Genomic DNA, 14,746 nt, shown 5'->3' on the forward strand with positions numbered 1-14,746 from the left:
ACGCCATGCAATACAGAAAAAGCGGCAAGGATTACTGTCAAAAGGTGTTTTTTTTTTTTTTTTTTTTTTTTTTTTTTTTTTTTTTTTTTTTTTTTTTTTTTTTTCCCCATGATAATGCCTGGCCTCACATGGCGAATGTGGCCAAACTCCTTGTATGGGAATTTCACTGGGATGCGTTTAATCATCCTCCGTACAACCTGGACCTTGTTTCTAGCGACTTTCATCTCTTCTTACACCTAAAATCTATCATTGGTGATCAACACTTCAAGGATGAAGACAGGCTGAAAGAACATGTTACCACATGGTTGAATACACAGACAGCAACCTTCTATGAAGAAGGCATACAAAAACTTGTGCCACACTATGACAAGTGCCTACAAAATTTCGGAAGCTATGTAGAGAAGTAGTCTAAAAGTTGTAGATTTTTTGTGCAATAAATATTTTTTCTGTATCTGTACATGTTTGTTTTATATAACCAAATGGAACTTACGTAGTGGATACACCTTGTAAATACGAAGTGTGACTTCTGGCTGTTTTCAAAAACTTAGTTTTAACAGTTGCTCCCCCTGCAGGCAATGCCTGCTCTTGATGAAGGAACATTATTGCCAAGGAGAGTGACAGTGAGTAATGTTACAGGGTGTCAGTGTGGTTTACTGTTTGGAAAAGTGTAAAACTTATGTTTTGGAATTTTATAGCTTTTTACAGATAATTTTTATTTTGTTTTATATTATTCTTGTAATCCCCATTTCTGTGTAAAAATATTAAGGTTACTAGTCTTCAGTTATGACAACATTCTCTCTTGCCTCCTCAATTTCCTGATCCAAATACATCCCTTACTATCTAATATTTGTAAAATCTGCACAATGTTGTGAATAAGATTCCACTATTTTCATTTCATCATTTTGTCATATGAAGCCTATTTAAGCAGAAGTAAATATTGAGAGAAGCTGCAACTGTGTGACTAAGAGCATTGTGCTTCTTTGCAGATTGTTTTTCATCCAGAGTTTATGTCCTCCACCAATCCACTGTTCGGTCTCGATTATGAAGAGTTTGTGCGTGGTTGTCACCTTGGAGTGTTTCCGAGCTACTACGAGCCGTGGGGTTACACACCAGCAGAGTGTACAGTTATGGGAATACCATCTATTACCACAAATCTCTCAGGTAATGACATCATAATAAGTCTCACAATTTCTAAGTTATTAATAGTTTATTAATTTGTAATGGTAGTGGTGAGTATTTCTTAGTTTGAAGAGAGAGTAATTAAGTAGACCAGATTTAGGAAAAATTTATGTTGTGATCATGAGGATCATTACTGTAAACAATTTGACACATTGAATAATTATATATGTGTAGTTAATTTAACACGATTTTTGTAGCAGATGATGACTAACGCAATTTTCTTGCAATGTATACATGTGTGTGGACTAATGAAGACTTCGGGAAATGTGGCACAAAGATGATATTTGTACTACCACAAAGAATGTGTGGCCTTGTGCACGTTACTTGTTACTTTGTAATCCAGTTAGTATATATGTTCTGAAGAAATGTAATTCTAAAGCATTACTGGGCAAGTGAGGATGATGCATTGTATGTTGAAAATTATACATTGATTGATTGCAGAAAGCAAGTAGTAAATTGAGGAATATAGCTGATGAAGTATTCTGGGCAAAATGAGTGAGGGGATTAAACAATTACAACACCATATAAATTTCTTTCGAGGGTTTATGAAAAATTCTCATAAATGTGAGTGCCAACTCCTCTGTGTGTTCACTCTGTTTATTAGGTGATTATACCACCTTTATAAGAAATGGCAGTACATTCACGTCATCTAAGTTATGAAACACACAACTTTCCTGTTTGTTTATTTAGCTCTCCATGCCTTTGTGGTGACCATTCTTGCTACTGATGCCCAGTGAACACTGTTAAGTCTTTATGCGGGTCCCATCACTGGTGTTTGGGTGTTTTTGTCACCAGTAAATATAATCCCAACTGCTATGTATAACACTGTAATTTACGAATTTTATTCAGGCAGTGATTGATTAGAGAGCCTGTTGCTCAAATAAAGGAAATAATTGATTCAGCCCTCAAAAAATTTCATAACATGTTGTAACAATGTAACACCTATAATCATTTTGGTGAATGTAGTAAGAAAAAGTACAGAAATGCAATAGACAGGATCCAGAAAAGGAGGAGGAAAAATTCATTTCGATGCTCTACACAGTGTTGTCAGTGTTGTCCACTAAATCTCCTGTGGTTGTGTGTGGTTACTATCAACAAAGCAAAGGAAAGAGGTAAATTGCTAATCACCATAAAGATGACACATTAATTTTTAGACAGGCGAGTCCAAACTGCTGGAGATTGCATTCATGTGCGTGAGGTGTGCTTGCTTTTATGAATGAATGTGTGTTTCTTTTCTGAAGAAGGCTTTGGCCAAATGTAAATCATAAGCCTTTTTATTGCTTGCGCCTGCCAGCAAATCAGTGTGTCATCTTTACATTGAATAGCAATCTGTCCTTTCTCTTATATTGTTGGTATGTGAACCTGGAGTTTTTATTGTTTGAGATTACTATCAAGTGTGTTATACTTGTAAGTAAAGAATAATCTTGACTGTATTTTCCCATTTAGGATTTCACAGAACACTTCGAAACATTGGGTGGCCTTTCTGTGTGCCCATGTCTTTAATTCTTTTGCTGTGAGTTATTACCCCACTTCAAAGTTGTCCTGGCCTTCATTTTGGGTTTTCTCTCCTGCTAATCATGCTATTGTTAAAATTTTGATTGAAAAATTTCCTTGTTCTGGGCATCTTCTTGTGTGATGCCTGTCAATTTCAGATGGTTTCTGTTTGTCCATTTAGTTGCCTCTTTCACAAAATTAAACTATTTGTCTTATACTTCTTTTTGATCTAGTTATTTTGTGGGTTTCTGCTCCTGATTTGATGATGATAAACATATGAAACCAACAGAACATTTTGATACATATTTTTATTGATACGAACATACACTATCAAGCTACATGCAAGCAAATAGTGGAACAGAACTACCCTAGTCAAAGAACTTAATCTCACAAAGCATCAAGTTCACTTTCCTGGATCAATAGTAGCCACAATTTTGTTGTGGACACTTTTAATGTGTTTTTTATGTCACTGATGTATGCCGGTTGTGGAACTCTATGTACTGTTTGATTTCAAGATTGTTTGATTTCAAAGTTGCTCCCTAATAAGTGATCAGCTATGCATTTTGGTGTAAAGACTTTTCCTCTAATTTTTGTTCCCTTTTTCCAGTGTTTTGACATCATCACTGTATCACCACCACCACCACCACCACCACCACCACCACCACCTTTATTTTCACAACATATTACCTCATTTGCTTTGTTTCATAATGACTTCAAGTTGCTTCTAGTTCCTTTAATACAGTCATGTTGGTTTGTATGACTTTAATAGTACTTTATGTAGCTTACTTTCAATTGCCATGTTATCCCAGCATTTACCGTATTTACTCGAATCTAAGCCGCACTCAAATCTAAGCCGCACGTGAAATTTGAGACTCGAAATTCAGGGGAGAGAGAAGTTTTAGGCCGCATCTCCAAATCGAAACAAAGTTGGTCCATTGTAATATGAGACACAATTTAGGTCGAATGAATGACGATACAGCTATAGTACTTTGGTTCGAGCCGTAAGCTTAGCAGTTAAGCTTTACCAGGTAGCCATTGCTATGCGTCAGGCACTCTGTCCGTATTTATACGGGTACCCTGCCTTTTTCACGTGCTTCGTCTGGTTTGAATTGATTGCTTATTTTTTCTTTGACCTGATAAGTGCCGTTCTCTTTGTTATAGGGGTTTACGTCACTCTAAGCTGAAAATGCATTACTGTACTGTGTCCTGCATTGTTTGTCGCATTCTGATAATGAGTCACTGCTCGTGGCATGGCTTGCTTTTGTGCACACTACCGCCGCTTACAATAAGAGAGAGAGAGAGAGAGAGAGAGAGAGAGAGAGAGAGAGAGAGAGAGGGGGGGGGGGGGGGAGGAGGAGGAATCATTAGTGAAACAATGGCAAGAGACTGCTATTTGTTGTTACTTATACTTCTGCTTTCTTTGATAATGATAAACAAGAACCAAATAATAGACTGCATATGAGAGATGATGATCTGAACGAGAGTTTAGCGAAAATTTTTCCCCATTTGAAAATCTTTGCAGACGCCTCTTTAGTACATTACATTCTGCACAGAAATTAGTCACCTTAGATTTAAAAATCTAGTCAATTGCCATACTTCATTTCTGACTGTATCACTATTAGGCATAAGAATAATATGAATATAAACATGACATGGTATGTATATTCTTCCGCATTTGCTGTTGTCTCACTCTAGTTTCGTAGTTTATTAGGCAGACAGGATTTAAATGAGATAGCAGCAAACACGAAAGAATACATGGCAAAATGTTTATGTTCGTATTATTCTTCTGGTGAAGAGAATAATGCATGTGATTCACAATTCATAAAAGTTCCTATTAGGAACCATCTCTTCTCACAGGTAGGAAAGAATTCAGAACGTAGAGTTGGCCATATTGACAAACATCCCAAACAGTCTTGCCAGTCGGATTTTCGTAGTACATTGAAATTCTGCTACATTCGAGTATGAGCAATACGGAATTTGTATTTACCTCGTTGGACAATGTATGAAAATGCAGTGGTCGAAACTCGGGGCAGAGAAAAAAAAGCTCGTCTTCCACCTTTTTTTCTTTTTATTCACTGACGCAGAGGTTTTGGCGCCAGTATTTATCTTTGTGCCTGCAAAGCATGCCTGTGTAGTGCTACATATATTCGACGGCAGAAGTTAATTGTGGCGGCACCTACCAACATTTTTCACAACTTCCACTTACTTTGCACTCGATTATAAGCCGCAGGTGGTCCTTTTGGATTACAAAAACCAGTTAAAAAGTGCTGCTTAGATTCGAGTAAATACGGCACTGCATCCTCAAACATATGCCAGCGATGACTTATGATGTGTAGTGTTCATTCCAGGACACCATTTCTGATGGGGATGACCTGTTTCAACCCACCACATACGATTATTGTCTGTGATCAGGTTCCAGTAATTCTGAACTCTTTTTTGTTGTTGTTGTTGCTGCTGCTTCTTTTAGTTATATTTCTCCATTAGTGGCAATGCAAGCCATGACTTCATCATTAACACTACCAAGACAATATATATTCTATTATTCAGTTTAACAGTATTAAAGCTGATCTAAGCTCTTCAAATATTTTAGGCGTGTCAAGTATATTGCAATATACACCACCATTCTAGTTATCAGCTATTCTTCTAATATTAAATATATAGCTCAAACAAAATAGCTATCCACATTCAACACAAGTGACAAATTTGGTATGAAAAGTTCTGGCAGAATGCGAATACCTTAAGGGTATGGATAACATCTTTCTGGATAGTAGAGGTGTTGAGTTGTCAACAGACACAAGCCAGACTGCAAAATTTTCTAGCTTTCAGAAAAAACCTTATTCAAGGCATGCACACCAAGTGACTACTATTGGATTGTGCACTACAGTTCAGAAGTGACACAGATATGAAACACTACTTTCTCAACATAGAAAGTCTCTGTTAACAGTGGTCAGAATATTGTACCAATAATTCAGGTCCTCAATGATAAAAATCTGGTCCTCAATTACGAAGTGATTGGAAAACTGCCGCGTGAATGTCCTCACCATTGGAAAAGTCTGTGATTGCTGCGACTGGGTTCCTCAATCGCGTACACATTGTTGTCTGTGATTGATATCGACGTCTTTCCTCCCCGATGAGTCATCTGCATCTGAGCAGCCTCGATCAAATTGTCAGCACCATTTTGCTATGGCTGGATGTGACATCATTATTTATCTATGTAGCATCAGAATTTCGCTGTGAATCTGTGTGCAGCTTAGACTTTTTGTCCACAAGAATTGTACTGTCCCATGTACTTCAACTTTGTAGTGTGTTTCCCACTGCATGGCCATTTCCATCCCACACACTGATGCACCTCTCATCCATGCGACAGCAGAACTGTCTGTACAGGAAGTGCAGAATGTGTGTTCTCTTCTGACTGTGCACCACTCTTGTTGCACAATGGTGTTAGTGTGGGCAGGATGTATAACTTACCTCTGAAGCCCTTCATAAGTGTTCCTTGGCTCAAGAAAGGATCTGTCTGAAAGCTAGTAAAGTTTACAGTCTAGCTTGTGTGCCTGTCAATGACTCAGAGCCTCTACTATCTGGTGAGCTGTTGCCTTTACCCCTAAACTGCCTGAGTGACAAATTGTAATTCATAGCTTCTCTTTCTTATCTTCTCTGAATCACGGGGTCCCGTGTTCGATTCCCGGCCGAGTTGGGAATTTTCTCTGACTGGGGACTGGGTGTTTGTGTCATCATCATCGTCGTCATCATTCATGACAGTGGCTTAATTGGACGGTGTGAAAAATTGGGACTTTGTTTGGGCGCTGATGACCGCGCATTTGAGTGCCCAACAAAACCGAACATCATCATCTTTCTTATCTATGTAGTGGAATCGCATCTGGTGTGAAGTTTTTCACTTCAGATCATTAGACAGTTACAATGTCAGTTTTCAAATAATTGAATAAGAACCTCTTCCACATGCATTTTGTTTCAGAAATATCAGTACAACTAGTGGAACAAAACATGGTTTGCTTCTCATTCCTACATGTAATGCTTCTACCGAGATGTGATGGAAGAATTCATTACCAAACTATTATTTTATACCTAGCCTAGATCTACCATAACCTATTTCTGTCCAGTTGTCCACATCATAGATTTATGTGCTCTTATTACCTGAGAAGCATGGAGGGGAGGTAACAACAGCGGACACTCCTGTAGCTTTAAAAGTGAGCACTGTGACATAAGTACTACATAACTGTAAGTGCCACTGAATGAAGCACCTATTCAGAAGAACAACACAAAGCAGTATAGGATATCTTATCTCAGTTGCTCACAACATTGAGGTGACAGTATACCTAAAACTAACTCCCGCAGTGATGTCACTTCTTCCTTAGCTGTGTTTGTCGATTCGTCATCTCCTGTTTCAGTTGAAGATGACAGCATTAGTTTCAAATCTATCCCAACTGATTTTATTATTTTTTGTTTCCTTGTCAAAGTATCTCTCCTCCGGTGATTTTCACATATTTGTTTGACATGACATACAACCTTTATTGTCGTGTGATGTTACAATAGCAAAAGTGCTGACTGCACAGGCTTGTGGTTAGTGTGTTTGGCAAGTAACATGGAGGTTCCGGATTTTATTCCCAGTGTAATTTTTACCTGGTGAAAATGTCTTTCGAAGCTCCAGTCAGCCTTTTGTGGTTAACTGAAAAGCTGCTCGAATATGGAAGCAGTGAAACTGTGGCACAAGTTGCAGAACTGATGTCACTTTGAGGGACTTCCGCCAGGTAGGATTAAACAAGATGTTTATTTATTAACAACAAAAGTATTGGCTGTTATTTTTTCAAGTGGGAGAGTGAGGTGCTGTAAGATTCCAACTATGTATTTATTCTTCTTAAGATTCCAGTAGAGTTTTATATGATTTAGGTCTAGGTGGAACAGCATCAGTAGGAGGAAACCATTTTCTTGCAAAATTTTGTCAGTGGAACTAACAGAATGGAGTTGTTGCTCTTTGATTAATACTAGAAGCTTGTGTCTAAATATTTTAATTTTTTTTTATATCCATTTCAGAGCTCTGTTGTTGCAGTCATTTAGAAGTAGTGAATACAGAACAGAACTCCCATCACAGCCTGCATTTACAACAGTGAAACATTGACTGGAAACTATTGTTTGACAATACTCTTCACACACAGTCCCTTTGACATCATTTATTCATAGTATAATGTGTATGAATCCATGGTTTCTCTAAACATCACATAGCTATCATTTATTCATAGTATAACGTGTTTGAATCCATGGTTTTTCTAAACAAGCAACTGGTCACTTTAATTCTGAAGTTTCATTTTTTTTTTCATAAAAAAATCTAATGTGATGTGCTTTTTATGTGACTACATTATCTCATCTGCACATAATGCCTTTGTAATTCTGGAACTTTTTAAAACCAAAACCAATACACAGAACAGTTTTTCTGTTCTGTTGCTAACCTGAAAGTGCAGCTCTGTGAGAGGAAGGGTATGAAGTTTTTGCAAAGATGATATTTCCTTGTATCGTTAATAATATTCCATAAATTGCTGCCTAATAATATGTTTATATGTATCATCAATTAAATATTTATTGTGTGTGTTTTGCTTCTTCTTTGAGGCAGATACTAAATCCTACTTCCCTCAACACTGCCCCCCCCCCCCCCCTCCCCTTTCACAGACTTTACGTTCACCTGTCAACAATTTCTTCCAGCTGCAATCACTCGTTGTTTGTAAAATTAATTTTTGCTTTGTAATTAATATATGCCTACTTCCATAGCTGAGTGGTCACTGTGTCTGACTGTAGGGCAGTACTATCAGGGATTTTTCTACACTGGTAGGACTGGAATGGGGAGAACTCAGTCTCTTGAGGCTATCAAACAGCTGTTTGAGTGAGGAGCAGCGGCTCCGAGGTCTATAAAAACTGTTGGCAGTCAGGAGTGTGGGGTGCTCACCCCACATCCCTCCATACTGCATCCAAATGGCACTGTATAGCAGAGGATGACCACACGGACAGTCAGCATCGGCTGTCCTCTGGGCACAATTGTCTAGTTAACTACTTTTTGTAATCAGTTTATCTGTTGTAGACATCCCACATAATCTCTAGTACTATTATTCACTTCTTTTACATGATCTCTGCTTTTCCTCCAATGCTGTTTCATTTCCACATTCTTTTTCTGTATTTTCAAAATAATTGTGTGAAAAATATGACTCACTGATAAATTACTGTATATTTAAGACAGTAGTTCTACAAAAATTATGCACCATGATATATCTTAATAAAGTAAGCTGGGTGAAAGGACTTGTTTACTAACATATTTAATTTCAACCTGATTGACATGTACCTTACCTCCACTGTGGATTAAGTAATTTGTGTTTCAGAATTTCTCTTTTCATTCAGTGCTGAAACTTTTTCTTTTTCAGTTGTATCTTACTGAATCATCTGGGGCAAATACTGGTTACTACAGTTCATAACATCTATTAATTGTGAACATTTGCCACACAGTTTCTCTGCAGAATAATAATCACTGCAGAATGATAATCACTGCAATATATCTTGTATTGTCGAACATAACAGAATCGGTGCTGTCTGTTGAATTACTGATAAAGTTGCACATCATGCTGTAAAATATAGGAACTGTAGAGGTAAATCAAATACCTTGAGAAGTTCTTACACTCACAGACTTGCAAACACTATTGTTATGGAACTGACTGTAGCTGATTTTTCCACCTTCCAATGTGAAGAGTATGGTTGTTTCCTTGATCTTTTTCTCTAGGGATTTTTGTGTTAAAAAAACACAACTTTCTGTACAGGTGTTTTACAGCTTCCATTTTTCATTCCAGGTTTTGGCTGCTTCATGCAGGAACACATCGCAGACCCCATGAGCTATGGTATTTATGTTGTAGATAGGCGCTATATATCTCTTGAAGGCTCTGTGCAGCAATTGGCAAGCTACATGTATGATTTTGCACGACTGAATCGAAGACAGCGAATCATTCAGCGAAACCGAACAGAACGACTGAGTGATCTACTCGACTGGAGAAATCTCGGAATAGTGAGTATTCTAAATCAAACACTGATATAGTGGACAATTTCATACTACAAAATTCCCCACTATGGAACAATGATCAAATACAGATAAAAAGCACTTGTGGTAGTAGGTGTCAGCATGGAATGAAGTGGCACAATTATTAAGGTATTAAGTAGGAAAGGTGGCGAGTTAATTCCATGCTGCATATAGTAAGGGAGACTGGGGGTGGATTTCCCCACAGAATTTTGAGCGTCCCCCCTCCCCCCTCCTCCCCCCCCCCCCCCAGATTAATTGTGTTTGAAAGTGATTAGTTTTGCAAGATGGTTAACAAAGCATAACTGGGTATGTATACTTCTAACTCAGAATTACATTTGAGAGTGTTAAGTGTCAATCAGTCGACCATTTGCCTTTATTACAGCAATCCTTACATGACCATTCAATTATGGTTGAGCTACACTTTCCCAAAATTCTCCCTATAAATTGGTCAACCATGCACCTTCCCTGCTACCAGCCTGACTTTCTAGTTCCATTTCATATCGCTTTGCAGTGTTACATCTAGATATTTGATCAACATGACTGTGTCGAGCAGCACAGTACTAATGCTATATTCTAACATTGTGGGTTTGCTTTTTTGTACTCTTCTTCATTAACTTACATTTTTCTACATTTAAAGCTACCTGCTATTCATCACACCAACTAGAAATTTAGTCCATCATCTTGTATTCTTCTACAGTGACCCGACTTTGACTCCTTCCTGTACACTTCGTCGTCACTATCATCATCGTTGCCATCACCACCACCACCCATCATCATGAGCAACATCATGAGCAAACAGTTGGAGACTGCTGCGTATCCCATCTACCTGATCATTCATGTTTACAGAAAAAAAACAGCTCTTGTCTAACTTCCGTGGGGCACTCTTGACGATACTGTTGTCTCTGATGAACACTCAGCACCAAATGCAATGTACTGGGTTCTATTGCTTAAGAAGTCTTAGAGCCACTCACACATCTGGGAATCTATTATGTATGATCATATCTTCATTGACAGTTGACAGTGCAACACAATGTCAAATACTGTATGAAATCTAGTGGTATGGAATCCGCCTGTTGAGCTTTATCCATAATTTGCAGTAGGAAAAGGCTAGCTGAGTTTTGTAGCAGTGAAGTGGTGAAAAAGACACTTCTTTCACAATTCTTAAGTATAGCTCATAGGCCTAGGGACATAACCAGGAAGGGTTAATAGAAGAGACAGACAATCCAATGAAGTGTGGCATATTCTGTCATTGGCTTCTTTAAGTCAGTGTGAAAATGTTGTGGAGATGTTCAACAAATTCTGGTGGCAGTTGCAATGAGACAGTTGTTGTGCATTAGCATTGAAATTCTGAGAGCATACATTCTGGAAATAGCTGGAGAGCATATTACTTCCTCCTCCCATATATGTATACAGTGAGGCAGTCAGAGAGGAATCTGAGCTCACACAGTGGTTCACCAACAATCGTTCTTTCCATCGTGCCATTCGCAAACGAAATGGGGGGGGGGGGGGGGGGGGGGGGGGTGAGGATCGTAGTGGTACTATAAGTTCTCTCGACCACGTACAGCATGAGGTGACTTAGAATATAAATGTAGATTTATATCTACATGTCCATTGGCACTACATGACATTCTGTGATGGATGGAGAACAGAAGGTGGCCCAGTTTTGTGGCTTCCATATTCTCATTCTCTGGATCAGAACACAAGACTTAGATTTGTGGGGCATTTGGAAGCTCATGCGCATCAAACCAAGGTATGAGATCCAGTGTGTCTTAGAGCCATAGTTCTGGAACGCTGCAAAACTGTACACAATACTAAGAGGATCTGTCAGCTCTTCTATGATTTAATGTGACAAGTTGACGTACGTACCAGTGCCAAACTGCGCTATGAACATTTTGTGTAAAAAAAAAAAAAAGAAAGAGTTCAATGTGATATGCTGGTACATTCTATTCCTGTGTAAACCCATGATTAATTTACTATGCAGAGTTGTAAAATTAGTTTTAACATGGAAATAAAGTGCTTACGAATGCATGTCCATGTAACATATTGTCTTCTTCAGTATTTGAAAGCTGTGTCCTGAAAATTTAGCCAGACCAGTTTTTTAGACCACATGTAAATTTCTGCCATAAATGAAATTGCTTACAGGACAAAGAACTCACAACAGTCAAACATGTGCTGCCAAAATTTGAGTTAAATGATTTGTATTGTTTGATATTACAACGATATCTGAAACTATAGTTACAGAACAATATGAGAGTAATGAAAATGAAAACTACTGCAATAAGCTGCCTAATAACGGTTAAAGCAGGACTATGTTACTGATAGAATCTACTCATTCAATCAGAATTGTGTAATAGGAATTCTGAAAATACAGGACACTGTAACAAGAAGAAATAATTTTGGTTCAGAACAAATTCAGAGAATGTAAAGGTTGGGAATGGAATATTTAATAGACCTAAATACTAAATATTAACCTTACACTTCCTTAAAAAATGTAATTTTTTATGAAGAGTAATTTAAAAATACTACACTCACCTCACAGATGTAATACGAATTAACATTCACATCACCAGAGGCTAAAAACATAGCAAAAGTAATTAGTCAAGAATCTGATATTTGCAGTATGGCTGAAATACTTGTTGACATAGGATATTGAACTAGACAAAATTGTTTCACCATCTCCAGTGATTTTATAAAAATATATGCACGCAAAAGCAGTTTGTCTGATAATATGCTAAGTAAAGTTCACATCTTTAAATTATTACTACTTTTTGGATATGACGTCCATCTATGTACTTAAATAAAAAACAACTGTTTGTTTCTATGCCATATGCATTTCCCTTCCTTTTGTTTATGAAACATCCTTAATGACTTTGTAAATGTAAAGAAACAAAACACGCATATCATAGGAACCTTCTTTTATGTGGTCAGACAGAGGAAGGGGTTTTGTGGTGGTGGTAAAATAATATATCGGTGTGACAAACTCGTGATATTTTTTAAGGATGAAGCTGTTCACTCTTCTATCAATTATGTGTGACATTGTACTAATGTAGTCTCTGTTCTTGTTTCTTCCTTTTCTGACCACATAACTACTTAGTAACACTGACGTCTTCCACCAAGCGGATCTAGTCTGCCTCAACACTGGGGTCCCCAAATTTTTGTCTGCCTCCACGACAAATTTATCTCATTTGGACCTTGCGGTCGGTACTGTTCCGCTAGCTCGGCACTTCGAATGGTTCGCCCTTGATGATACACACTCGAGTGACCACTTTCCATGTGTTCTTAGACTGCAGCCTCAACTGCCATATATGCGCTCGCGACGCTGGAAGTTTGCCCAAGCCGATTGGACACTTTTTTCGTCTCTAGCGACATTCGATGACCGTCGCTTTCCCAGCGTCTTCGATGAGGTCACACATGTTACCGACATTATTCTCACAGCTGCGGAACGTTCAATACCACGCACCTCCGAATTGCCCCGGCGCCCCCCAGTTCCTTGGTGGAACGAGGCATGCCGTGACGCAATACGTGAGCGGCGACGTGCTCTTCGCATTTTCCGTCACCATCCAACTTTGGCCAACTGTATCCGCTATAAGCAGCTCCGTGCACGATGCCGTCGCATCATCCGCGATAGCAAGAAGGCAAGCTGGAAATTCTTTATTAGCTCATTTAACACCTTCACTCCCTCCTCGGAAGTTTGGAGTCGGCTTCGACGGTTCTCAGGCGCGCCTAGTTTCTCCCCCGGTCTCTGGGCTCACTGTCGCGCATGATACATTAGTGGACCCCGTCGCAATTTCTAACTCATTGGGTCAGCACTTTGCTGAGATTTCGAGCTCTTCAAATTACCCGCCAGCGTTTCTCCCGAAGAAACGTGCAGCGGAAGTGCGATATCTTGCTTTCTCCTCTCAAAATCGCGAAAGCTACAATACTGTTTTCTCCATGCGCGAACTCCAACATGCACTCTCTTCTTCTCGCTCCTCCGCCCCAGGACCGGATGGTATCCATGTCCAAATGTTGCTGCATTTATCAACCCATAGCCTGCGTTACCTCCTTCGCCTTTATAATCGAATTTGGACCGACAGTACCTTTCCCAGGCGATGGCGGGAAGCTATTGTCGTTCCCGTTCCGAAACCTGGAAAGGACAAACATCTCCCCTCTAGCTATCGCCCCATTTCTCTCACGAGTAGTGTCTGTAAGGTTTTGGAGCATATGGTGAATTACCGTTTAGCTTGGTGGCTGGAATCCCGCAGTCTTTTAACACCAGCCCAATGCGGATTCCGACAGCATCGTTCTGCCATTGACCATCTTGTTGCTCTCTCCACTTATATCATGAACAATTTCCTCCGGACACGCCAAACGGTAGCAATATTTTTTGATCTGGAGAGAGCATACGATACCTGTTGGAGGACAGGCATCCTCCGCACACTGTTCTCTTGGGGCTTTCGAGGCCGGCTGCCCCTTTTTCTTCGCGAATTTATGGCAAAGCGCACATTTAGGGTGCGGGTGAACACTACTCTCTCCCATACTTTCTTCCAAGAAAACGGGGTACCCCAGGGCTCCGTGCTGAGTGTTGTACTGTTTGCCATCGCCATTAATCCAATTATGGATTGTCTCCTTCCTGATGTCTCGGGCTCCCTCTTTGTGGACGATTTTGCGATCTACTACAGCTCTCAACGGACCAGCCTTCTTGAACGACGTCTTCAAGGATGTCTCGATCGCCTCCACTCGTGGTGCATCGAAACCGGCTTCCGTTTTTCTCCCAGTAAGACCGTTTGTGTTAATTTTTGGCGACGTAAGGAGTTTCTTCCGCCCTCCTTACATCTAGGTCCTGTCAACCTTCCGTTTTCCGACGTCGCTAAATTCTTGGGTCTTATGTTTGACAGAAAACTGTGCTGGTCCTCCCACGTTTCCTATCTTTCGGCTCGCTGTCTGCGTTCCCTTAACACCCTCCGTGTCCTGAATGGTACCTCTTGGGGAGCGGACCGAGTGGTCCTTCTCCGCCTCTATCGCGCC

At 39.5% G+C, this 14,746-nt stretch overlaps 1 protein-coding gene across 2 annotated transcripts in view; it reads left to right on the plus strand.

Annotated features, from left to right (window-relative positions):
- The window catches only part of LOC124711252 (glycogen [starch] synthase), a 128,803-nt gene that overhangs the window by 93,717 nt on the left and 20,340 nt on the right, over nucleotides 1-14,746 (plus strand). For both annotated transcript variants that reach the window (XR_007005448.1, XM_047241222.1), the window contains exons 10-11: nucleotides 987-1,161; nucleotides 9,516-9,727. Coding sequence is in view for 1 of the 2 variants with exons in the window: in XM_047241222.1 (XP_047097178.1) it covers nucleotides 987-1,161; nucleotides 9,516-9,727 (387 nt within the window). In the remaining variant the exon portion in view is untranslated. The remainder of the gene's footprint in view (nucleotides 1-986; nucleotides 1,162-9,515; nucleotides 9,728-14,746) is intronic.

The sequence above is a fragment of the Schistocerca piceifrons genome, chromosome 8 (genome assembly GCF_021461385.2).
Source record: "Schistocerca piceifrons isolate TAMUIC-IGC-003096 chromosome 8, iqSchPice1.1, whole genome shotgun sequence".
Lineage (NCBI taxonomy): Eukaryota > Metazoa > Arthropoda > Insecta > Orthoptera > Acrididae > Schistocerca > Schistocerca piceifrons.